Genomic DNA, 22,882 nt, shown 5'->3' on the forward strand with positions numbered 1-22,882 from the left:
GACACCCCAGCCAAGACACAGGGTGGAGAGGCAGGGGTTGCTGGTGATGGAGGGCCCGGGTCGCTGCATGGGGCAGCACTCACCATCAGTTCAGCCCGGGAAGGGAACGCCTTGATGTAAGATTTGTAATGCTCCATGTCCATCTGGCTCAGGATGGCGGCCATGCAGGCCACATAGTGACTCTGTGGAACAGAAGCTGGTCAGACACTGCTGAGGTCTCATCGGGTGTGCTGGGGATGGGGTTCCCTGGCTGGCGCTGTGGGGTGCACTAGGGATGGGATCCCATGCCTGGCACCATGAGGTGCACTGGGGATGGGATACCACGGCTGGCACTGTGGGGTGCACTGGGGGGGTTCCGAATGCCTGCCCATATTCCTCCAGCTGGTAGGTACCCCAGACCCCTGGCTGCCCCGGGGGTGCCTCATGGTCCCCTCCTCCCTGGGTCTCCACATCTCTCCTGCCGCACTGAGCCCCATCTCCTGCAGCCAGCCCTTCCTCTGCCAGCCACTCACAGCCTGCTTCAGGGCTGGGACAGCGCCGTGCTGCTGGTGGGGACAGGGTCCCCAACTGCACATTGGCTGTGGATAGTCTCTAACGTTTAAGCAATTTAAGGCTCTGTGTGGATGAAGAGCCTTTTGAAAGGCAAGTAGCTCCACTCTGGAGGCTGATGTGTCTGGAGTGCCTCTGGCAAAGGGTCCCAAATTGAGCCATTAACTCCACTCCTGCTCTGGGTGCTCACGGTTCTGTCGAGAGGAGCAGCAGCACCGGCTGAGCAGGATTTCTGAATGCAAGATGAGAGGGCCTGTGCCCGACCCTCGCACTGTGCTCAGCTGCTCTCATGAACCAGAGGGGCCGGTGCTGCTCCCACTGCGGCTCCTCACCCGTTAGCTCATTACAGCAATGTTTTCTTCACGCTGCCTCTAACATGGATGAGTCTGCGATAGATTTGCTCCTGGGACAAAGCTACAGGGAACTCCCCAGGGCACTGAGCAGCAACTGAAGCCCGAAAGCCAACGATGTCAGAGCCCCGGGTCACCGTTGTGTGTGTGCGTGCAAAGCAGCTTCGAGCCCTCAAGTGGCATTGTAGGAGTCTAAGCACCCTCGGGCATGCAGCAGCCCTGATCCAGCCCCGCAGCAGGGTCAGAGCATGGCAAAGCTGCCGCTGCCAGCACCACCACCCTGCCAGGGCCAGGGCGCTGGCATCCCATAGGCAATGGGGCCAGGTTGCTCCCAGGGAAGGGCTGCAGCACAGGGCAGGGGTGAGCGGGGGAGCACCGTACCCCAGCCCTGGACATATGCGGGGAGCTATCTTGTAAGAAGCAAGTGGATAAAACCCCAGCAGGTTCCAGTCCTTGAGCATGAGGGTGGAGGCACAGGCACAGACCTGAGGCTCCCTGCTGAACGCTCTCAGCAGCACCAGCAGCACTTCCACGCAGGGCACCTGCGCAGTCACGACAGGGATCCTGCAGAGGCACCCAAGCCTCTGTACAAGAGGCAAGGTATAACTTGCCCTCGAAGCTGGAGGTGAATCGCTCCCTCCTCCTCCTCAATCCTGGCCTGCTCCAGGACTCGCTCGGGAGCGGGAGATGTCCTCACTGCAAGCTAAGCACCGGCAAAGTGCTGCCACAAACCCATCTATGGTCCCTAAGCATCCATGTGTGTGATGCCACGGAGCCCTGGTCTTGGGAGGACCTCATGATGGGAGCTGGGGCTGCTTCCCACTGACAGAGCCCGGCTGTGCAGCCACTGCAGGAGCAGCCTGAGCCCTCACAGAGGTTCTGAGGTCCATTTCTCGTGTAGAGCCAGGGGTGCAGCCCCGGGACACCGATAGGGCCACCGGCAGGACCGGCTCCCAGCTGGGGAAGAGGGTCTGTGGTCCCCCGGGGGATGCTCCTCTCCCACCCGGGGCTCCCCAGCTCCGGACCCGCCGCCGGGGAGTCCCTGTGCCTACGGGCACGCTGCCTGCACCGGTGATGGAGGGGGAATCGGGGCTCTGCCCCGCCGTGTGCCCGGCCCCGAGCACCGCACCGGCCACGGCGCCCGCACCCTCCGGGTCCCAGTCCCTTCTCTGCCCTCGGGTGCGGATGTGCAGCCTCCTCTGCCCGGTGCGCGTACAAGGATGCCGGTACCGCGCTCCCGGCCACTCCGCCCCGCCCGGGCATCCCGGCCCCCGCGTCCCGCCGGGCCCGCCCCCGGCCCCGCCTCACTCCGCCCCCGGCGGCTCCGCCCCGGTACCGGCGATCCCGCGCGGCTCCGCCCCGCCCCGCCGTGCCCGGCACCCGCCGCTGCCCGACCAGCGCCGCCACCGCCGAGCACCAGGTACGGGGCGGGCTGGGACGCGGGGCACGGCGACGGGGCGCGGCGGAGCGGAGCGGGCCGGGCCGGACCGGGCCGGGCTCTGCGGACATCGGCAGGCATCGGCCCTGCGGCCCCACTCGGTGTGCCGGGAGCGCCGCGGAGGCGGCACCGGGGCCGGGACCGCGACCCCGCGAGGTGCGGGGACCGGGGGGGAGAGATCCCGGGGCCAGGAACCGCGGATCAGTGCGGGGAGCCCCGACACCGGGACCCCGCGGCGGTGCGGGCAGCGGCCCGGGAGTGCGCGGTGCCCGGTGCGGCCGGAGATAGGAGCCGGGCGGGGAGTGAAAAGGGTGAAGCCGCCGTGCTCCGTTTCCCCCCCTCGCCGGTGCGCTGTGCCCTGCCCCGAGCGGCATCGGCCGCCCCGTGCAACCGGGGTCGCAGCACTCCCGGGTTCCCCCGTCCTCTGCCCGAGCAGGAGCTGCCCGGGGCAGTGCGGGGCGCCGGTGGCACCGGGCACCCCGTGCGGGGCACCCCGCACCCCACGAGACGCGGGCCAACATGGCTGGGGTCCGGGGGGTCGCAGCGTGCTGGTGGCAGCGGCGTGGGGTGCAGCTGAGGGAGGTAAATCTGCGTTGAGATCCGCGTGTCAGAGGGGTGAGGACACCCGGGGTCGCGTCCCTGCGCTGCTGCTCGGCTGTGGCAGCTCCGCTCGCCCAGCAGCTCCGTGCGGCAGATCTGGGATCTCGCTCTGCTGGTGCTCGGCTCCCCCTTGTTAGGAGACACATCCATTAGCCAGGGCTGTGTATGGGTGACACACGCACACGCACGATCCCAGGGATGTCACTTTGGGTACCACACGCCGCGCTGACGCCGGCTGCTCGCGCTGGAGGGATTCAGCCCACGTTGCTCGCAGCAGCTCCCAGCACCGTGTTCTGCGGTCAAGGCCTCGGTGGCTGCCGGTGGGGCTTCGGCAGTGGAGCCAGGCACAGCCTTGTTTGCTCCCCGTGAGATAGGAAAGTGAAGCTCTCGGGGCTGCTCCAGTCCTTCTTGTCCCCATGGGTGTGCACAGAAAACCCAGTTAGAGCTGTGGCATCTTGTAGAGGAGCCTGGAGAAGGTCTTCATGGAGCTCATTTGTTTGGAGCATGAGGTGGACACGCATGAGTAACCACTGGGACCCGGCTTTGCAGGGACCCAGCTTTGCAGCATGTGCCTGCATGGGGACAGGTCTCAGCCCAGCTGCCGGCCTTGGGTACTCCTCAGCTTGCAGCTCCTGGTGGTCTCCACACCCGGCACCTCCCAGGGGACACGGGATGCTGCAGACCCCCAGCCATGTCCCTCCCTGCCAGTGCTGCCCGAGGAGAGGGGCCGGGGAGGTGACCCCCGGGCAGAGCCGGGCTCAGGCTGGCACCCACCATCCATTCCCAGTGTTTCCTCTCCATGGGAAAGGTTCGGTCCCTGCTGTGCACTCAGTGTGGATTTAACCACAGAAGCTCCTTTAGTCTGAGGTTGTCTTCTCTATGAATTATAATTATTGTAATTATTTAATAGTATGGTAGCATCCAGAGGCCACAAATAATTAGTGGGTCTGTTCCCGTCTGTAGTAAGGATGCTTGCTTCCATGCTAAGCAGTTCTCTTGGACAGGGTCTGTCCTGCGTCTCTATGGAGATGGTCTGTGTCCTCCTGGCTGTTTGGGTGGGGAAACCGAGGCACAGGATGAGGAAAAGCACTCGCTAATTCCTAAACTCCCCTGGTAGCGGCGTTGTCTGAAGCACACGGAGACAAAGGGGGGGCGTCTGCATTGAACATCCACTTAAAGGCAGGAATTTGTATTCCGAGAGGACGTTCTCCTGCTCTGTGCCGGGAGGCTGCAGCTGCAGCGGCTCCTGCGCCTGGGCCAGCACCGCGGCTGGGCTCCCCAAGGCAGGACAAGGCCAGCAGGGGGACAGGGGCTGCCCCGTGGCAGGGACCAGGCTGATGGAGGGACAGGGTGCCCCTGCCTGCACCCAGGGCTGAGCCCCTGCAGTCAAAACTGGTGCACACAGGGTTGACTGTGATGGTGCAGCTGCCTCTGGGAGCTGTCGGGTGCCGAAGCCGTTCCAGCTTGTTCCGTAGATGTGCTTTGTGGACAGCTTGTGGTTCCCGATGTGATTCCTGGCACGCGCAGGAGCACACGGAGTCCTGCTCTGTCATGTTCCTGTCCCAGCAGCTGCTTCTCTCGCTCAGATGGGGGCCCGAGCACCACCCCCTGAGAGATGGGATGTGCCTTCCCAGGAGAGCATGGAGCTGCTCTTGTGATGGCCAGGCTGGACAGGGCTTGGAGCAAGCTGCTCTAGTGGAAAGTGCCTCTGCCCATGGTAGGGGGTTGAAACTGGGGGAGCTTCAAGGTTCCTTCAACCCAAACCACTCTGTGATTCTACTCTATGATTCCATGAGCTGTGTCTCCTGCAGCCAGAAGTGTTTGGGCTGCGTCCTATTTCCCTCATCCTGCAGTTGCTGCAGGAACAGCCCGTGCTGGAGGTGCTGGCAGAGCCCACGTGCTCCGGTGCTGGGCACCAGCTGCCCTCCGGGCTGGGTCTCCGGGCCAGGCATTTCCCTCATCCTGCAGCACAATTGTCTCCAGGACAATGAGGAACGTTAATAGAGCCCACACCACGTTCTCTGGAAGGACACAGCCCATGAGGGTGTTTCCACCCTCCTGCCGTGGTCTCTTCTGTGATTGCTGGACCACAGCAGCTGCTGCAGACTGCAAGGGGCACTCAGCGAGCTGGAGCCCTGGGACTCAAAGGCAACAGTCTCCTCCTGGGTACCAGCTCTCAGGGCTCCCTGCCATGGCCTGCCCACGTTCCCAGGGGTAGGTCACCCCAGCTCATCATGTCCCACTTAAAGCAGTGGTGCTGGTGCTCCTCTGCCTGGCAGGGAGAGGTGGGAATGCAAGCGGGTAGCAGTGAGAGCAGACATTGCTGCCATCACAGCTGTATTAGCATCCATGGAAGACAGAGGAATCATTTGGCTTCTGAAAGCTTTGTGCACTTCACTGTCTCTCCTGACCGACCATGTGAAGTCTCCATCTGACAGCACCAGCATCACTGCAGTTGAAAGGGAGCAGAGCTGATGACCTCTGTGTGCCCAGAGGAGGATGCTGTTATTCCTTTATGGATCCCTCCACAGGGCACTACCCAGGATGCAGCAGCCCTGGAGAGGTGCCTGCAGGGTGCTACTGATGCAGGGGTGGGTGACGGGGGTCCCAGCTCCCAGAGCCTGCTCCTGGGCCCATGGCCCTGGGCAAGTGACTGATTTCCTCACAGAGCCCTTCAGCTTGTGACCTAAATAGAGGAACAAGTGAGTCCTGGCTCATGCCAGCGGATGCAGGGAGACCTGCGTGTCTGTGACCCTGGGCAATGGTGCTGAGTGCTGAGGTGCAGGGCCCTGTGCCTGTCACCATCTGCCCAGTGCTTCCCAGGGAGCCCCGGGCTATCTGAGCAGAGCCAACACCTCCCTTGCCTTGGGCACTGCTGGGAGGGAGGAGCTCGAGTGGAGCAGGAGTGGAGCAAGGACCAGGGGACACCGGGAGCTGGCCCTGGGGCCACGACAGGGCTGGATGGGGTGAGCACTGCCAGGGGCAGCCAGAGAAGGGATGTGTTCAGCACAGGGGCTGAGCTGCTCAAGCGCAGGCCCTGTTATTGCCATGAGCACAGTCAGATATAAAGGGCCGTGACTCAGTGCCTGCAGGACACTGGGAGGGTCTGTGATGCTCTGTGAGCAGCCAAGCTCTGGAAGAGCCTCCAAGAGAACCACGAGGGCAGCGCATGAGCTGGCTTCATGGAGCAGCTTCCTCAGCGAGGAGCTGGATTTGGGGCTTGTGACCTGCCCGACGAGGGGCTCCGAGTCCTCGAGTCCCACAGTTGCTGCAACCCGAGTTCAATCGCACCGAGTGCTCTGGAGCCAAGGCGGGATTAAGCTCTGCTGCTGAGTGCGGGGTGGTGACCCTGGCTCCTGCCCTGGCCTCTGCTGAGAACAAACGCCTCGCCCTGCAGTGCCTCCCCTCCCCATCGTTAGCGGTAGCTCTCTCCTTGCCAGAGATGAGGAAGAGCAAAGGTTCCATCCCAGGAAAGCCTCTGCACCCGCAGTGGTGATGGGCAATCAGCTCTTCTCAGCTCCAGGAGAATCTGGCTTCCTCTCATAAATCTCATCTCTCGGCTTCCTGCGTCCTGAGGGGAAGATTTATCTGTCTGCCCTGCTTCTCCCTCTGCCACTGCCACTGCCAGGAGGCGGAGAAGGGACCAAAGCTGGGCAGGGACGGGTGGGTTGTTCATGGTGAGGGGCAGCCGGACCCTCCGTGGGTGCCTATGGCCCTGCCCTTGGATCTTGCCTGGGACCTGCCCAGCAGCCCTGGCTGGTCTGGGCCACAGGACACCAACATCCATCGAGTCAGGAGGAAGTGCTCCAGAGGAGGAGGAGGAGCAGGGCTCTTCCTCTGAGGCCAACCCTGCAGCCCTCTCGAGATGAGTCTCAGCACAAAACCCCAGCAGATCTGGTGCCTGCCCTTCAAAAATCACCTTCAGCCAGCACCGGCTGTTGGCTTCCCAAGGGGAGGCTGTGGGTAGGAGCTGCCAATGCGCTGGCATAGCCCAGGCTGGTGATGCAGGACCAGGTTTGGGATCTGAAGTGGTGCAGGAGGCTCATGGATCTGAAGGCTCTGGGCTGGGGATGGCTGATGCGTGGTTCAGAACATCTCAAAAATCCCCATTGCTCTGAGGAGAGTTTGGGTCTGCAGGCAGCAAGGGCTGTCTGAGGACTGGAGATTGGTGGTGGCCATGGCTGAGTCATGGGAACCATGGGAAGTGGCTCCTGATGGCTCCGGGGCTTACTCAGTGGAGGAGACATTGTTCCCAAGTGCATTGAGCACCCATCTTAACCCAGGAGCTGAACGCTGAATGCTCGTGTCACCTCCTGCATGGCAGCAGTGTCGCCTGGTTTTATCTCGACATCATCTGATGTGACCTGCTGTCACACCGTGTTCACGCGCTCGTCATTCGCATAGGAACTGACAGGAGAAAACCACTCAGACCTTAAAAACCTGCTGAGGTGGAGGATCCACTGTGCACAGAAGGGAACAAATCCCTCCCAGGCTGCCCCAGCAGCACTCTGTGAGGCTCCTCTGGCTGCCCTCCCACAGCCCAGTGCCGTTCCATGCTCCTCTGTGTTCGCCCTTTTCCTCTCTTGCCCTTCTCTCAGCTGCGGGTACCCCACATGTTCTCAGTACTGAGTTTTCCCGGGGGTGCAGAGTGCCATTTCCCAGTAAATGTTCTTGAAGATGGCAGCTGGAATGTGCTGGTGTGGCTGGGGGCTGGTTCCCTGAGCTTCCCATGCCTCTCTGTGCATCCGAATGTCCCTGGAGCTGTGCTTCCAGGCAGATTCATTGGCAGAGTGGTTTCCTCAGACCCAGCTACAGCATGGGGTGGCCCATCAGGTACTGGAGCTACTGGCTGGGATAACGAGTCCTGATGCCGTCCTATGGCCAAGCTTACCAGAGCTCAAAGATGCCAGCACATGGCAAATAGTGCCTGGACGCAGTGCCAAATCCCAGTGTACTGTAAAGCGCACACAGGGACAAGAAGGAGAGTCCTGGCTCTTGGTGTTTGACATCCTTGGAGCTGTTCCCAAATGGAGTTAGGTGCATGGATAACTTATAGACTCTCTCCTTGTCCTTGTGGATCATCCCCGCTCTCCCTGGCGATGCGGTTTGGGAGGCAGGGGGTGACTGACAGCGTCCTGTTTGCTGTGTGGGCAATGGCACAGCCTCATGTGGCTCTGCTGTCACTGAGGTCCCTGCTGCGGGCTCCGGGGCTGCACCTGGACCCTGCTGGGAGCGCCCATGCTCAGCTTTTGGAGCAGGTTCCTGGCTCCCTCTGTCCTGTGCATGTCAGGGCTCTTGTTGGGAAGCCTTCAGAGCAGGTTCCTGACTCCCTGTGCCCTGTGCCTGTTGCTCTTGTTGGGAAGCCTCTGGAGCAGGCTGGCCACATGCTCGCAGCCCTCTGGGAGTGCTCAGCCTGGTTGTGCTGGTCCCGATCCATGCTCAGGAGGCTCATCCAGTTTGGAAATGTGCCGGCTGGACCCTCTGCCACTCGGTGCGTTGCCCCGCTGCAGGCGGGAATGCTGATGTGAGACTAGGGTGGGAGCACCGAGCTGCAGGCACCGACCGTGGCTGTTGCATGAACCCGGTGATGTGACTCCGCGGCTGTGGCAGGGCCCTGGGCGCAGCTCATCCCGCAGCCCTGCGCAGCACCGGTGCTGGTACGGCCCCAATCCATGGCCGGGCACCACGGGCACGGCACGGCTCCTCCAGGCTTGCGGGGCGCAGGGAGGGCGGTTTTGGCTCCATCCCTGCGCCAGCTCCCTCCTGCGCCCGTTGCTGCCCATACTAACGAGCTGCCCCGTCCCTCCCGTGTCTCCGGCGCGTCCGGCCTCACAAACATTCCCGGTCTGGGCACGGCTCCAGGCTCGGGAGGGAGCATGGTGCATGGAGCAGCATCCCGACTAGTGCGGGGCTGAGGCTGCGGGAGCCGGGGCTGCTCGGCACGGAGGAAGCTGAGGCGGTACCGGGGTGACTCCAGGTCACTGCTCACTCTGGAACAGCAGGAGCAAGGCAAGAGGCGAGGGGAGCCCGGGGGGGGGGGGGGGGGGGCGGCGCTGGTCCCATGTGTCCATCAGAGGGGGGCTGCAGAGCCAGCGAGCCTCCCCCATTGTGTGCCAAGCAGTGGGCCGGGGCAGGGGTTGCAGGATGCGGGATGTGGGACATGGTGAGTCTCACAAGGGGTGAGTCTATGCCATAGAGAGCCCACATTGCTCCACTCCTCATTTGTGCTTCTGGAGTTTCTGGAATGCTGGGAGGCTGAATGGCCGAGAGAAGCAGCACCACTGTCCACTGAGGCTGGCACCACTCCTGGTGCTGCTTCCTGAAATGAGCCATTCCTTAGCCTCCTCCGCACCCAGGACATCCCAGGCATGGCTTCTGCTGTGTGCCCCATGGCACATGTCCTCAGGCAGTGTGAGAAGCCGGTGCAGCAGCCAGGGACTGGGTGGGCAGGGGCAGAGCAAGGCGGGAATAGGGGCTTGGTGCTGGTGGGGTTATGGCCAGGGACATGTCCCCATGCACGGTGGGTTCCCAATGCCCAGTGCAACCATGCCCCAAGCTTGACGGGTCTGCTGTGCCCAGTGTGGTCCTGCCCCACTCAGGCTGAGTGCTGTGCCCACACCACCCGTGTCCCACACAGGTTGGGTGCTCCACACCCTGGTGCCGCGTGCCCGGCGGGTGCCCTGTGTCCGTCCGTCCCACACGTTGCCTCCGTGCCTGCCCCACGCTGCCCTCCTGCTGCCAGCACACGAGGCACCAGCCCCACGGAGCAGAGCTATTTTTAACAGCCGCTTCTGCTTGATTTGAGCTGTGAACTTGGAACGTGTTTATGCTAAAGGGGTTTCTCTTTTTTGCTTCTCTTTGTGCTGAAGAGGCAGCGCTGGAGATCAAAGCTTGTCTCTTCGCGTTTGGTGACGGGGCTGGCAGGGAGCGGGCAGGGCCAGCGGCTCCGCGGGCAGCGCGGTGCAGCGGGGGACGCTCCGGTGCTCGGGGGGCTGCGGCGCTGGAACAGGGGCTCACGCACCTCTCTGTGTCCTCGCAGGTCCGGAGCCACGGGCAGGGACGTTCAGCACCCGACGGCGCGGGCAGCTCGGCACTGAGCGGTGCGAGCACAGCGGGAACATGGGGTGCTGGCAGCGGGAGGGCTCAGCCGAGGACGGTGCTGCCGGGGCCGGGGGTCGGGGACCGTAGGGCCGGGCGGGGGCCACGATGCCCACCTCCCGCGCAGCATCCCCTCAGCGCGCCGGCGCAGGATGAGGCTGCCCCCGTCCCCGGCTGCAGCCGCTGGACCCGGGGCCCAGAGCCATGGTCAGCCGGGAGCCTGTGCCCAGCCCGGCGCCCGCGGGCGAGGGCAGCCAGGACAAAGCCATGACCGTGCGCTCGGTGCTGCTCAACCGCGACTCGCCCGACATCGAGAGCCGCCTCAAGCGCCGCCGCAACCGCACGCAGCAGGTTCGCTTCAAGGACCTGGTGGAGGGCAGCGTGGAGCCCGCGGCAGCACCCAGCCCCAACACCCCTCGTGCCTCGTCGCCCCCCAGGGACGCCCCTGAGCCGGCGGCCGCCCCTCTCCGTGCCTCGCCGAGCCGGGCCCTTGCCCAGCCGGGTTCGCTGACGCTGCCCATGCCGCACAGGGCGTGCATGAGCACGGCCATTCAGACCTCCCCCGGCCTCCACAAGCCCTTGGCGACCTCCCAGCCGCGGAGCAAGAGCATCTGCGACGTGGCCGGGGCCGCGGTGCTGCCGGCGGGCGGCCGGTGCCCAGGGGGGTCCGTGCCCACCCCTCAGGAGCCCCGCAGCCTTCCCTATTCTGGTGCCCCTGTCCCGGGCACGGACGGGTGTTCCACTGTCCGCTGTGCCCCTGAGGCCTGCCCACTGCCCACTGCCTGTGTCCGGCCCCGCCGGAGCGCCGGGGGGAGCCGTGGGACCACCCCGCGCCCTGCATCTGTGCCCTGCGGCCAGCCCCGGCCCGCCGAGCCGCGGGCACTTGGCCGGAGCGACTCAGAGTGGAGCCTGCCCAGGAGGCACCTCCAGACCCTCGGGCAACCCCAGTCCCACGGACACCCCCAGCTCCTGCCCCGTGGGCAGCCTCAGCCCTTCGGGCACCCCCAGGCCCTGTCAATCCAGCACCCTCAGCCCTTGCCCCATGGGCAACCCCAGTCACTGTCCCTTGGACACACACAGCCCCTGCCCACCGGGGACCCCCAGCCCCTTGAGCACCCTCAGCCCCTGCCCCATGGGCAACCCCAGCCCCTCGGGCACTCCCAGTCCCAGCCGTGCCCCCCGTCGACCATCCCCGCCACCGGCATCCCCGGCCTCCAACAGCCAGCTCAGGGCACTCCCCCGACCCTCCAGCACCAGCTCTGCCGCTCGCCCTGGAGAGGGCCCTGCTGCTCCTCTGCAGACCCCCTGTCACCAGCGCAGGGCTGGCCCCGCTCTGCCGCCGCGGCACTGGTCCGGCCGGAGCCCCGCGGCCCCCGCAGCGAGCCTGAGCACCGCTCCGCAGCACCGCAGGGACACGGGGCGCCGCTGGGGATGCAGCCGCCCGGGCGGGCACCGGAGCTGCCCCAGGCCTGCCTCACCCCGCAGCAGTCAGAGACGCTGCGCCACGTCCAGGACCTTCTGCAGCTCGTGGTGGTGACCAAGAGGTCCTCCGCGGGGGACGAGGAGGCGCGGACAGCTCAGGGAGCGGGGCCCGGGGAGCGCGGGGACCTGCAGTCCCAGCTGCAGTCCCTGGAAGGGGTGCTGGAGACCAGCCAACAGACCATCCGCGTGCTGCTGGACGTCATCCAGGACCTGGAGAAGAAGGAGGCGCAGCGGGACGGGTGAGCTCACAGAGCTGGAGTGGGGCCTGGGGGGCTGATGTCCCTGCAGGGCTCGGAACAGGAAAAGGGGGGTCCTGCCACAGCACTGGGTGCTGCCACCTCCCACATGTGTTAACTCAGAGCTGCCATCCCTGTGCAGGTGGCACCATGTCTTGGTACAATGTCTCTGGCTTGTTCTGCCCATGCCAGGGATAGGGTGAGGGATGCAGCCATGAGGACAATGGAAGCTGTGTCCCTGCCCAGCTCTGGAGCAGCTGATGTGCCCATCAGTCACTGGGAATGGGAACCAGGATGTCACATCCCACCTGCAGGCTCAGCCCGGCCATGGCAGATGCCCTAGGAGCAACCTCTCTGTTCCTCAACTTGCCTTCACCCATCCTTGAGTTATCTATGTCACAGTTTTATCGGCTGGTGATGAGTCTGTGCCCTGGGAAGGTGCCTCCCACCCTCACCCCCACCCTGCCCTGCACAGGACCTGCTCCATGGTGTTAGAGATAAGTCTGTGATGGCCCAGAGCTGAGACCCTCCAAACTCATCTCCCACAAGGGCCACCAACCCTCCAGGAGATGCCAGGAGCCGCTCACCCCATGCAGACCTGGCCCCGGCCAGTAAAGCCCTCTGAAGCTTATTCCCCCTGTTCTGAGACAGCTGGATCCCAGCGGGGCAGCACAAGGATCTGCTCACGGAACTGGATCAAGCCTGGGCTGGCTGTAACTGGAGCTCAGGCAGAGCTGCCCTCATGCCACCCCCCCAGAGCAGAGCTGATGGGATGGGACCAGGGGAGGTAGGTGCAGCCGGGGCAGGCTGTGGTTTAGTCCAAGGGGATGGAGATCCCCGATCCCTGCCCTGGCATTTGGCTGCCCTGGGGTGAAAACCAGTGCCCAGTGCCCGAGCAGCTCCTGCCCTCTGCTCCTCATAGGGACAGCAGGAAAGAGCAGTGTGTAGGTTGGAAGGGGCATTAAAGTTCCTCCAGCTCCACGCCCCTGCCATGGGCAGGGACACCTTCCACTAGAGCAGGTTGCTGGCACCTACCGCCAGCAGCATCCCACACTGGACCCCTACCCTGTGATTCGCTGTTCTCTTGGGCAAGGTGCAGGCTGTACATTGGATATCCCTACACACACATATATTTATGCACCATGTATATATATATAAAGTATCATGATCTAATTTATGTGCTAACAGGGAAATCCCCAATGTAACACATAATTTGGTGCATTAAGACCTAGTTTCTGAGGGCTGAGAACAATCATGATCAAGGTCAAGGAATAGGAGGAAGACTGAAACAGGAAAATGTGACTACAATGTGGGACAGGGGGTGTTTCTCAGCTGTCCCCCCAAAAGCTGCAGCCTGCTCTGCCAGGAGGGGAGATGGAGCCTGCAAAGGTGACCAAAAGCATTTCATAGCACCCTTATCATAGAATTACAGACTCTCAGACTGGTTTGGGTTGAAGGGAGCTTAAAGCTCCTCCAGCTCCAACCCCTGCCACGGGCAGGGACCCCTTCCACTGGAGCAGCTTGCTCCAAGCCCCTGTGTCCAACCTGGCCTTGAACACTGCCAGGGATGGGGCAGCCACAGCTTCTCTGGGCACCCTGGGCCAGCGCCTCAGCACCCTCACAGGGAAGAGCTTCTGCCTAAGAGCTCATCTCAGTCTCCCCTCGGGCAGGTTAAAGCCGTTCCCATTGCCCTGTCCCTACAGGCCCTTGTCCCAAGCCCCCCTCCAGGTTTCTTGTAGCCCCTTTAGGCACTGGAGCTGCTCTCAGGTCTCCCCTTCAGGAGCCTTCTCTTGTCCAGGCTGAACCAGCCCAGCTGTCTCAGCCTGGCTCCAGAGCAGTTGGGCATCACAGGAGAGAGCTTTGGCTTCATCTGAGTCCTGTGTCCTTCCCTGAATGCTTTTCCAGTTCAAAAGCATCAAAAAGATATAAAGCCCAAGTGTGGCGTGGGCTCGGATGAGCCTCTGCCCATCTGTCAGAGCACTGCTCTGCTGCCAGTGCCCCCACTCCTGCCCTAGTGCCATGTGTGGGGACACACACAGTGACCTGGGGTGGGCTGTGGCACAAAGCACAGCTCTGGGATGGCGATGAAAGGAAATGGACACAGCATGAAGGAGTCGGGGCTTCCGCCCTGCTCATGTCTGCTGAGGCACCACCACGTTTGGCCTGGCACTAACCAGCATCACAGGAGAGCAGCTGGGATCCAGGAGGAGGAGAGCCGGCATCAGGGAGGAGAGGAGCTGGGATCAGGGAGGAGAGAGGAGCTGAGATCCAGGAGGAGGGGAGCCGGGATCAGGGAGGAGAGGAGCTGGGATCAGGGGGGAGAGGAGCTGGAATCAGGGGGGAGAGGAGCTGGAATCAGGGGGGAGGGGAGCTGGGATCAGGGGTGCCAGTCCCGGCTTCTGGCTGCTGCAGGGCAGCTCTCCAGGCTCACAGCGCCTCTGCTCTGCTGCAGGCGTCACTCGTACCGGACAGGACAAGACATCGCCAACTGCGGGACCTGCCGAGACTGCGCCTGCATCATCTACAGGTACGAGACCGCCCCGGCTCCCTGCCCGTTCCCGGGGGATCCCTGCTCTCCTGCTTCCCGCAGGCTCCTGCTGGGGCTCCGGGACAGAGCTACGGGGCGAGGCTGCTGGGGAGGGACGGAGGGGACCTGCCTGTGCCCATCTTCTGTCCCTGTGGTCGCGAGGGGCTGCAGGGTCTCACTCTGTCCACATCTAAGCCATCCCTGGGGCACATGGCACTAACGCAGGCACAGCTTTCCGTCTGTTCCCCCTCCCTTGAGCCGGAAACACCTCCAGCACCTTAGGACACAAACCCGGCTGCCTGGGGTCACCGGAGACCTCCTGAGCCAGGTCCTGACCCTGGCAAAGGCCGTTGCAGGGAGCTCAAAAGGAAAAGGTGTGGGAGCACGTAGGGAGCATCTGTCCCCGTGGCACTGTGGCCAGCACGGGGCTCGCTGTCTGTGGAGCTGCTGGGTGCGGTGTGGGTGCGGGCACCCCACGGCTGTGTCCATGTGGGTGCGGGCACCCCACAGCTGCAGCCAGTGCCTTCAGAGCAGGGCCCTGCTTGTGCTTGCTCTGAGCCTGGTCCCTTTGTCTCTGCAGCTTCCGCTCCCGGGAGATGGGGCGGTTTCCAGGGTGGGAGCTGCCAGGCAGCAGCTGGCAGGGGAGTTGCTGCAGTTGGTTGTTGGTCACACAGGGGGTTCCTGCTGCTCGCTGGGGCCTTGGCTCTGCCTCCCAGCACCAGCTCTAGGTCAGGCCACGGGAGCCTTCTCCTCCACTGGAAAAGGGACATTCCACCAATGGGGAACGGGTGAGGGCACAGCCCCTGCGCACCCTCCTGTGCTGCCTCAGTTCTCCTCTTATTTACACCACAAGGTTCCCCGGTGCAGCTCGTGGGGCTATGGGTACTAATGGGCCCTGATGCCCGGCCGGCACACAGCGGGGCCATGCAGGGACGCGTCACATCCCCGGAGGTGGACCCTTGTAATGCCCAGTCCCCGCTGGGGCTGCTCTGGGTTGCGCTGCTGTGAGTGAGGGGAGGCTGTGGTGGGACACGGGCCGTGGAGGCACAGCAATCCTGGGCATTGGGTGCCAGGAGCCGGGGCAGCACCCAGCGGCGGCCCACGGGGGGGTACAGCCCTACCTGCCCATATCCCATCCCAGGAGCATGCACAAGCCCATCACCCCCATCGCAGCCCTGAGCCCTCCACTGTGTGCTGGGGAGCTGGGGTCCCCCGCACTGCCCCCTCCCCATGGGACTGAGCCACAGCTCGTCCTTTCCGCTGGGAGCAGCCGGGAGCAGCTGCTGTCCCTCGGGGCAGGTGACAGGAGGTGACAGGCGCTCCCCATGTGCGGTGCCACGTGTGGAGCCATCACATCCCGCAGCACCCCCTGATCCCGTGGGGTGTGCTGGCAAGAGATCCCAGCGGTCCATGGGGAAGCAGCACGGCACAGCCAGCAAGGCTGCGGGAATGCCGGGAGGCTCCAGCACTCTCAGGAAGCCTCAGGGCTGCAGTGGGGGCACAGCCCCAGCTTCCCCTGTCCGGACAGACCCAGGGCACCCCGTTCCTTGCATCCCCAGTGCACGGACTGATGGGCAGCAGCACAGCGCTCGCATGCCCCAGAGCTGGATCAGGGCTGCAGGGGGGGTCTCCGCAGAGCACAGCAGAGGGGCAGGATCCCCTCCCTGAGCTGCTGCTCACGCTCTGGGGGTGCAGCCCAGCACACGGGGGGGTTCAGGGGTAGGGTTCCCGGGGTCACCATGTGCCCCTGCGAGGGGACATCCTGCTGCCATGTCCTGCAGGCAGCTTCTGCCTGTCACCCATCCCAAGCAGCCGTCCTGCTGCACACTGGGGCCTGATCCTGGGCGTCTGGCACCTGCTGTGCCAGAGCATCCAGGGGTCCCTCCTGCCAGAGGGACAGATAAACAGCTCCTGACCTGGTGCAGGGGGGCTTTCGGGATAGGCCACCCTCAGCTGCCCTCCTGCACCTTCTTCATCCATCCTCAGAGCCTGGCACTGCCTTTGCCTTTCTCTTGAGCTTGGCTGTGCTGGTCCCTGTTCCATCTCCTCGCCAGAGCTCCTTCACCCTAAATACCCAGAGAAGCTGTGGCTGCCCCATCCCTGGCAGTGCTCAAGGCCAGGTTGGACACAGGGGCTTGGAGCAAGCTGCTCCAGTGGAAGGGGTCCCTGCCCGTGGCAGGGGTTGGAGCTGGAGCAGCTTTAAGGTCCCTTCCAACTGTAACCATTCCATGGTTCCATGATAAAAACTCCCCAAGGGGCACTCTGCTCCCCAGGCTCCCGCCAGTGGCTGCTCCTGTGCAAGGCCCCTTCACATGGGTTCAGCCATTCCCAACAGCCACAGGCCAGCAGCGCTGCAGCAGGATGGGTCCTGCACCTCCCAAACCCATGCATCCCAGCAACCCTGGGAGCGCAGTGGGGCTCCCCGGGACATGTCCTGGCAATGTGCATGCAGCTGAGCATGGGGGGAATGCAGGGAGGGAGGTGGCAGTGGGGCACAGACTCATGGAGAGGTCCATGCAGGGACACTGACACTGCCCCCCCCATTCCTGCAGCGTGGAGCACGATTTCCGGCAGCAGGAGGGCCGCTTCCAGCGCGTGCTGAGCCATATGGACGGGGACGTGGCCCCTGGCTCCTCGGAGGCTGTGGTGGGCACCGTGGTGCAGCCGCACCAGGAGCCATCACCAGGGCTGAGGCCGCCCATGAAGATGGACCCCAAGAAACCCCGGCGGAAATGCTTCTGGTTCCTGTGAGCGGCCACGGCTCAGCCCTGAGGCCTGCCCTGTCCCCCCCTGCCCCAGCAGGGTTTGGTACCACCAGCTTTTCTATTTCTAACCCTTGGTTCAGAGCAATGAAGCCCCTGTGGAACCAACCAGGTCCGTAAACTGGGTGCGTGACTTGGTGTGGCACCAGGGCAAGGGGCCGGGGCCGCTGTGTGATGAGGACTCAATAAATCCCACGGGGACACTATTTTTGTTACATCCTCTCCACTGTGCGCTTCTGTTCCGGGTAAGGATGAGGATGGGGCTGAGGCTGAGGATGGGGCTCGGGGCTCTTCCCCTGCAGCGCTCACCCAGCCCAAGGCTCGGGGCTCCCCAAGTGCCACCAACAGCTGCAGTGCTCCCGGTGCCAGCCCCCTATCAGCCCGCGGTAACAAGCACCGAGGCTGCACCAGGACAATGGTCCCTGTGAGACCTGTTCCCAACCCCCCGCAGGGAGGGTGGGCTGTGGGGGCAGAGCTTCCATCCCGCTGCCGCACCTCCGCCAGTCGGGTCTGATGAAGCAGGATGGCAAAGTGCAGCCTTAGCCCGGCGAGGCTCAAGCCAAAGGGCTGAGGTGCTACTTCGGATGCCCAACACCTCCCGACCCACGACACAGCACAGCATAGCACAGCAAGGCGCTTCCCCACGGCAAAGCACTGCCCCACGGCACAGCACTGCCCCACGGCACAGCACTGCCCCACGGCACGGAGCTTCTCCACGGCACCGCGCTTCTCGACGGCAAAGCTCTTCCCCACGGCACGGCGCTTCCCCGCTGCTGCTCAGCCCCATCGCTCTCTCCAGGCTCCCGGAACACAGGACCCGGTTCCTTGTGTCCCGGAGCAGCTCGCCGGGCGCTCAAGAGCGCGCTGGCTCTGCCCCACGTCCCATCGGTGCCCGTGGAGCCACCCTGGCCACAACTCCGGTCCCCTCCTTTCGTGCTGGATCAGTGCTGGAAGCCGGGGCCGAGCAGAGCTCTGACCTGCCCACCCCGCCATGAGCTGTCCCCGCTCCTCCCTTCCATGTGATCTTGGCCCATGAACCTGTGACTGTTCACCGGGTCCAGTCGCCTGTTCCCTATACAGCACAGCCCGAAGCCCTCCTCTGCTTCCCAAAAGGGGCTCCCAGCCCCTCGGGCACTGCCTGCTCCTGCCAATGCCCTCCCTGCTCCAGAGCTGCTCCCGGCGCTGCTCCCCTTCCCTCCCGCATCCTGCCGCGTCCAAGCCCGGCACATCCCCGCAGGCAGCGGGACCCGGGGCTGCAGCGCTGGGCACAGGCACCCTCCGCAGCTGCCCCATCCCGCGCAGGCAGCAGCCCCAGGGCGCGGCACTCACCCGCAGGGAGTTCTCCCGGTCCAGGACGATCACCCTGCGGGTGACGGGGTGCAGGAGGCGCTCCAGGACCAGCCGGACGTGCTGCTTCACCTGCACCTGCGAGGGAATGGGCGTCAGAGCCGCGCTGAGGCCGCGGGGCCGGGAGGGAGCAGACGGGCAGCGGCGGCGGCACAGGGCTGATGGGGACCGTGCCACCGGCACACGGCTCCTGCGATCCCGGGGCTGGGAGCCGGGGCTTGGGGCACCGGCCACGTGTTACCAGCACCGGGCAGTTACTGCTGCCCCCGGGGAACAGCAGGCTAGCTGTAGATAGGCCTGGGATGGAGGGAGCACCCAGACAACATGGGGCAAGGGGGATGGCTACTGAGGTATGGACACCCCTGGCACCTTGGTACATCAGCCTGGCACTGCAGTGATGTAACCCAGCATCCCCCAGTGCTGCCTTATCCTTCCTGTGCTCTAACAAAAGCAGCCTTCATCCCTGGCCCTGTTCTGCCAGACCTGCTCCATCACCATAGCCACGTCCATGTGCCCCGAGCAGCCAGGTGTGCTCCAGCCCAGGCATGCGCTGGTGCACAGCACAGCACTAAGTCCATGGGGCCTGGGTGAAGGTCTGGGTCCAGACCCCCCTCAGGGCAGGACAGGGAGTGCTGGAGGATCCCAGTAAGCTCAGAGCCCTGTGGGCCCCAGCCCTGCTGGTCCCACACCGCAGCATCAATGCAGCATCACTGCAGCAGCTCTGGCTCTGGGTGACCGTGTGGGTTTGTCACAGTAGTGGGATGCAGATCAACCCTTCCTGACCCCTCACACCATGTGTCAAGCACCAGAGCCCGGCACAGCACTCACCAGCTCCTGGTGCCGCTCCTTGCCTGTGCCGGGTTGTGCCTCCAGCTCCTCTGCTCTCTGCAATGAACAGATCCCGGGATGTGGGGCTGGTGCCAGCACAGACAGTCCTGGCCCATGGGAGGCATCGAGGATGAGTCACATCTGGGCAGTCGGGCATCCACAGCAGCACCATGCCCAGGGATTTGCCCCTTTGGCACTGGGCAGGGGCTCTGGGGCATGGTCTGCTCCCTGCTGCAGGGCTCATGGAGCATGTTTATGTCCATCACTGCTGACTCTGGAACACAGCGGTGCCCAGGGACCTTCTCCCTGCCCTCACCGTCCTCCTGCTAGTGCAGGGCAGGGACAGTGAGAGGCACAGTTGGTGCTGCAGCCCCTGATCCTCTGGCCCTGGGCTTGGAGGAACCTTCTGCACTTCCCCCATTTCTTGGGAATTCGCTGGAGAGCAGCTGAGGTGGAAATCAGATGGGTTTTCCCCCCATTGTGGGCAGGTTCCCAGTGGGACAGTGGCCACCAACAGCTCCCTTTGACTTTGGGTGGCCAACATGAGCCCCAACCATATTATGGCCAGTAGCTCACACTTAACCCTTCTCAAAGGGGTTTTTCAGGTCACTGCAAGGTGATGACTGGAGAGGGAAAGGAGGAGCCGAGGGGATGGGATTTACCTTCTGGGCCTGGTACAGCACCTCCAGGATGCTGCTGAGCAGCTCGATGCAGGCCTCCTCCTCCTCCCCCTTCTCCACCAGGTCCTGTAGCAGCGGCACTGCCGCCTGCAGCAGCAGCTCCCGGCAATCTGTGGGCGACACAAAGGTGCTGGGATGGTGGCTGCCAGCACCAGGAGCACCAGGAACACTGGGCAGGAACCAACAGGATGGACGGGACCAGCACAATGTCTGCGCTGGGCTGCAACTCCCCTGCACGGAGCCATCACCTTCTCCCTCCATGGAGTGGGTTTTGGAGCAATATTGAGTCCTAGTGAAAAGGCTCCAGGGAGGGAATCCACTGCCTCTTTGCACAGCTGAAGGCAAGTCAACTCAGCCAAACAAGCCTCATCTGAATCTGGTTTGCTTCAGCTCCACAGTGGATTTGCTTCTGCTTCCGTGCACTGCTAAAGGTGCTTCAGATTGGACAGGAGACTCCTTCAGCTGGGAGACCCTTTAAGCTGGGGGACTAAGCTGGGCACCAGCTGGGCAAACCAGGGCTTCTGCTGCTGAATCCATGAAAAACCTGCTCATCCCACTGCATCCTACCCTGTACTCTGGAGGCACCTGGGACTGTGACCTTGTCCTCAGCAGCAACAAGGAGCCATTAAGGCTCCCAGCACCTTATGCTGTTTATCACAGAACCCCAGCCTGGTTTGTATTGAAAGGAGCTTAAAGCTCACCCAGTTCCAACTCCTGTCACGGGCAGGGACCCCTTCCACTGGAGCAGCTTGCTCCAAGCCCCTGTGTCCAACCTGGCCTTGAACACTGCCAGGGATGGGGCAGCCACAGCTTCTCTGGGCACCCTGGGCCAGCGCCTCAGCACCTTCACAGGGAAGAGCTTCTGCCTAAGAGCTCATCTCAGTCTCCCCTCTGGCAGGTTCAAGCCATTCCCCTTGGCCTGTCCCTACAGGCCCTTGTCCCAAGCCCCTCTCCAGGTTTCCTGCAGCCCCTTTAGGCACTGGAGCTGCTCTGAGGGCTCCCCTTAAGGAGTCTTCTCTTCTCCAGGCTGCCCCAGCCCAGCTCTCTCAGCCTGGCTCCAGAGCAGAGCTGCTCCAGCTCCATGGTTCACTCCATAGCCCTGGCTGCACCCGGTGAGGGGCTGGGCATTGTGCCCCTCCCGGCAGAGCCACCTGGGCACCACAGGTAGAGGAGGGTCACTGCAGCAGGGACTCGTCCCCATTCCATCCCATTCCATGGCCTTCCCAGGGGCTCAGCCCCGGCCCCCCCGGTTCCCCTCTCACCATAGGACTGGAAGGCTTTGCTGTGGACGATGTCGCTCAGGGACTGCAGCTTCTGCCTCAGCAGCCGCTGCGGTGGCAGGTTCCCAATGAAGTCCCGCAGCAGCGCCCTGCAGAGGAGCGTGTGGGACCCGCGGCTGCAGGCGGCATTCGCGAGCGCCCGGGGCCGGGACCGGCTGTCCCCGTGCTGCGGCTGGGACGGGGCTGTTCCACGGACTGAGCTCTCCCACCTCACAGAGCAGCCCGAGCTCAGCACGGGCAGAGGGTTTGCACTAAAGGGCACCAGCCTGTGTCCCTGCCGGCAGCCCCCAGGGTGCGGGGTCACCACACGGGGATGGGGCAGGGGCGGCTGCGGTGGGTTGGGGGTGACGGGGGTGATGAGGACCCTACCCCAGCACGAAGGAGTCGAGGATCCCACACACGTCCTCGAGGATGGAGGGCAGGTACTTCAGGGCTGCTCCCTGCAGAGACACAGCGGCGCTGCCGGCACTGCCGCGCTCACCCGGACACTGAGCGCAGGGGGGTGACCCCGGCCCCCCCGGCCGCCCTCAGGCTGCGGCTGCTGCGCCAGAACCATCCCTGTCCAGCCCCTCTGGTTAAAGCAGCAGCCTGGGCGTCATCCCCAGGGAATGGGCATCCCACGGGGAGCAGCTTCCTGCTGCTGAGCCACCAGCACCCGAAATCATTAAACCCAGTCACCGCCTCTGCCACAGCAGCCAGAACAACCGGCTCCAGCCCCTGCTGTGACAGCAGGACACGAACTCCTGCAGTGCAATATGGTGTGATACGGGGTGTGCAGGGCCCAGCCACGCTGCTGTAACCCCCAGCACTGCGGTGGGTTTTCCTGGGTTAGGAACAGCAAACACACCAACCAGGAACTGCTCTGCGCTAAAACCACCATCATTACATCCATGATGTGACTGAGCAGCACAAATGATGCACCAAGTCCTGCTCGTCTCCAGGTTCCCTGGTCCTTCCAGCCTTCCCAGACCTCAGCCTGGAGCTAGGGACCCTCCATCCTCCAGGTGCAGCAGGAAGGTCACACACACTCCTGCACTTCAGCATCATGGCAGGAGCTTCACTGCCTGCAGATCCACCTGATCCCCTCCTGAAGGAGCACGCCCATAGGCCCCTGAGCTGCCTCCCGAGGCAGAGACTGTTCATGTTTGAGCCATCCTGGCTGGGTTTTCCCCCGAGGATCAGCCCTTTGAGCAGCCATTTCCGCCTCCTGCCCTCTCCAAGCAGAGGGACTCCTCAGCTCCATGTCCCAGCTCTGCTCAGCCCTGCCCTTGTTGGGACCCCACCGAAAGCTGCCCCATGCACTCGGTCGCCCTCCACTGGGGCTTTTCCAGCTCCACTGCATGTTCCAAAGCACGGACACCCAGTGCAGATGCACACAGGGACTTACACTGCAGCAAAGGACATTTGCTGCTGGTGTCTTCTTGATCCCCTTCCTGGTAATTCCCACCTTTGAGCATTCCCTGACCAGTGCCAGGCACGATCAGCTGGGTTCCAGCAGAACAAGCCCAGGTCCCAGCCTGTCTCCAGACCAAAGGTGCTCCAGCCCCAGAGCATCTCCGTGTCTCTCCGCACCTCGGTTGGTTCGCAGCACAGCTGGGTCCCAGACACAGGTTTCCCCTCTCCCAAGTGTCCTCAGCCTCCTCTGCAGCCCTTTGGCACGTGGCTGGTGGATCCGGCTGCACATGCATGCCCCTGCCTGTAATGT

At 63.5% G+C, this 22,882-nt stretch overlaps 2 protein-coding genes across 2 annotated transcripts in view; one reads left to right on the top strand and one right to left on the bottom strand.

The window, feature by feature from the left end:
• The window catches only part of LOC308227902 (dedicator of cytokinesis protein 2-like), a 48,570-nt gene that overhangs the window by 9,358 nt on the left and 16,330 nt on the right, over positions 1-22,882 (bottom strand). The window contains exons 24-29 of the mRNA XM_080630825.1: positions 21,547-21,617; positions 21,160-21,266; positions 19,880-20,007; positions 19,218-19,274; positions 18,372-18,593; positions 84-182 (exon numbers count right to left, since the gene is read on the bottom strand). Coding sequence (XP_080486951.1) covers positions 84-182; positions 18,372-18,593; positions 19,218-19,274; positions 19,880-20,007; positions 21,160-21,266; positions 21,547-21,617 — 684 coding nt within the window. The remainder of the gene's footprint in view (positions 1-83; positions 183-18,371; positions 18,594-19,217; positions 19,275-19,879; positions 20,008-21,159; positions 21,267-21,546; positions 21,618-22,882) is intronic.
• Positions 10,240-17,031, top strand: LOC308222476 (uncharacterized protein; the record flags this gene model as incomplete). The annotated part of the gene is made up of 3 exons (XM_080620545.1): positions 10,240-11,756; positions 14,206-14,280; positions 16,833-17,031. 3 exons carry the CDS (start codon positions 10,240-10,242, stop codon positions 17,029-17,031), a joined length of 1,791 nt encoding a protein of 596 aa, XP_080476671.1.

Source organism: Psittacula echo, assembly GCF_963264785.1.
Source record: "Psittacula echo genome assembly, chromosome: 1".
Taxonomy (NCBI): domain Eukaryota; kingdom Metazoa; phylum Chordata; class Aves; order Psittaciformes; family Psittacidae; genus Psittacula; species Psittacula echo.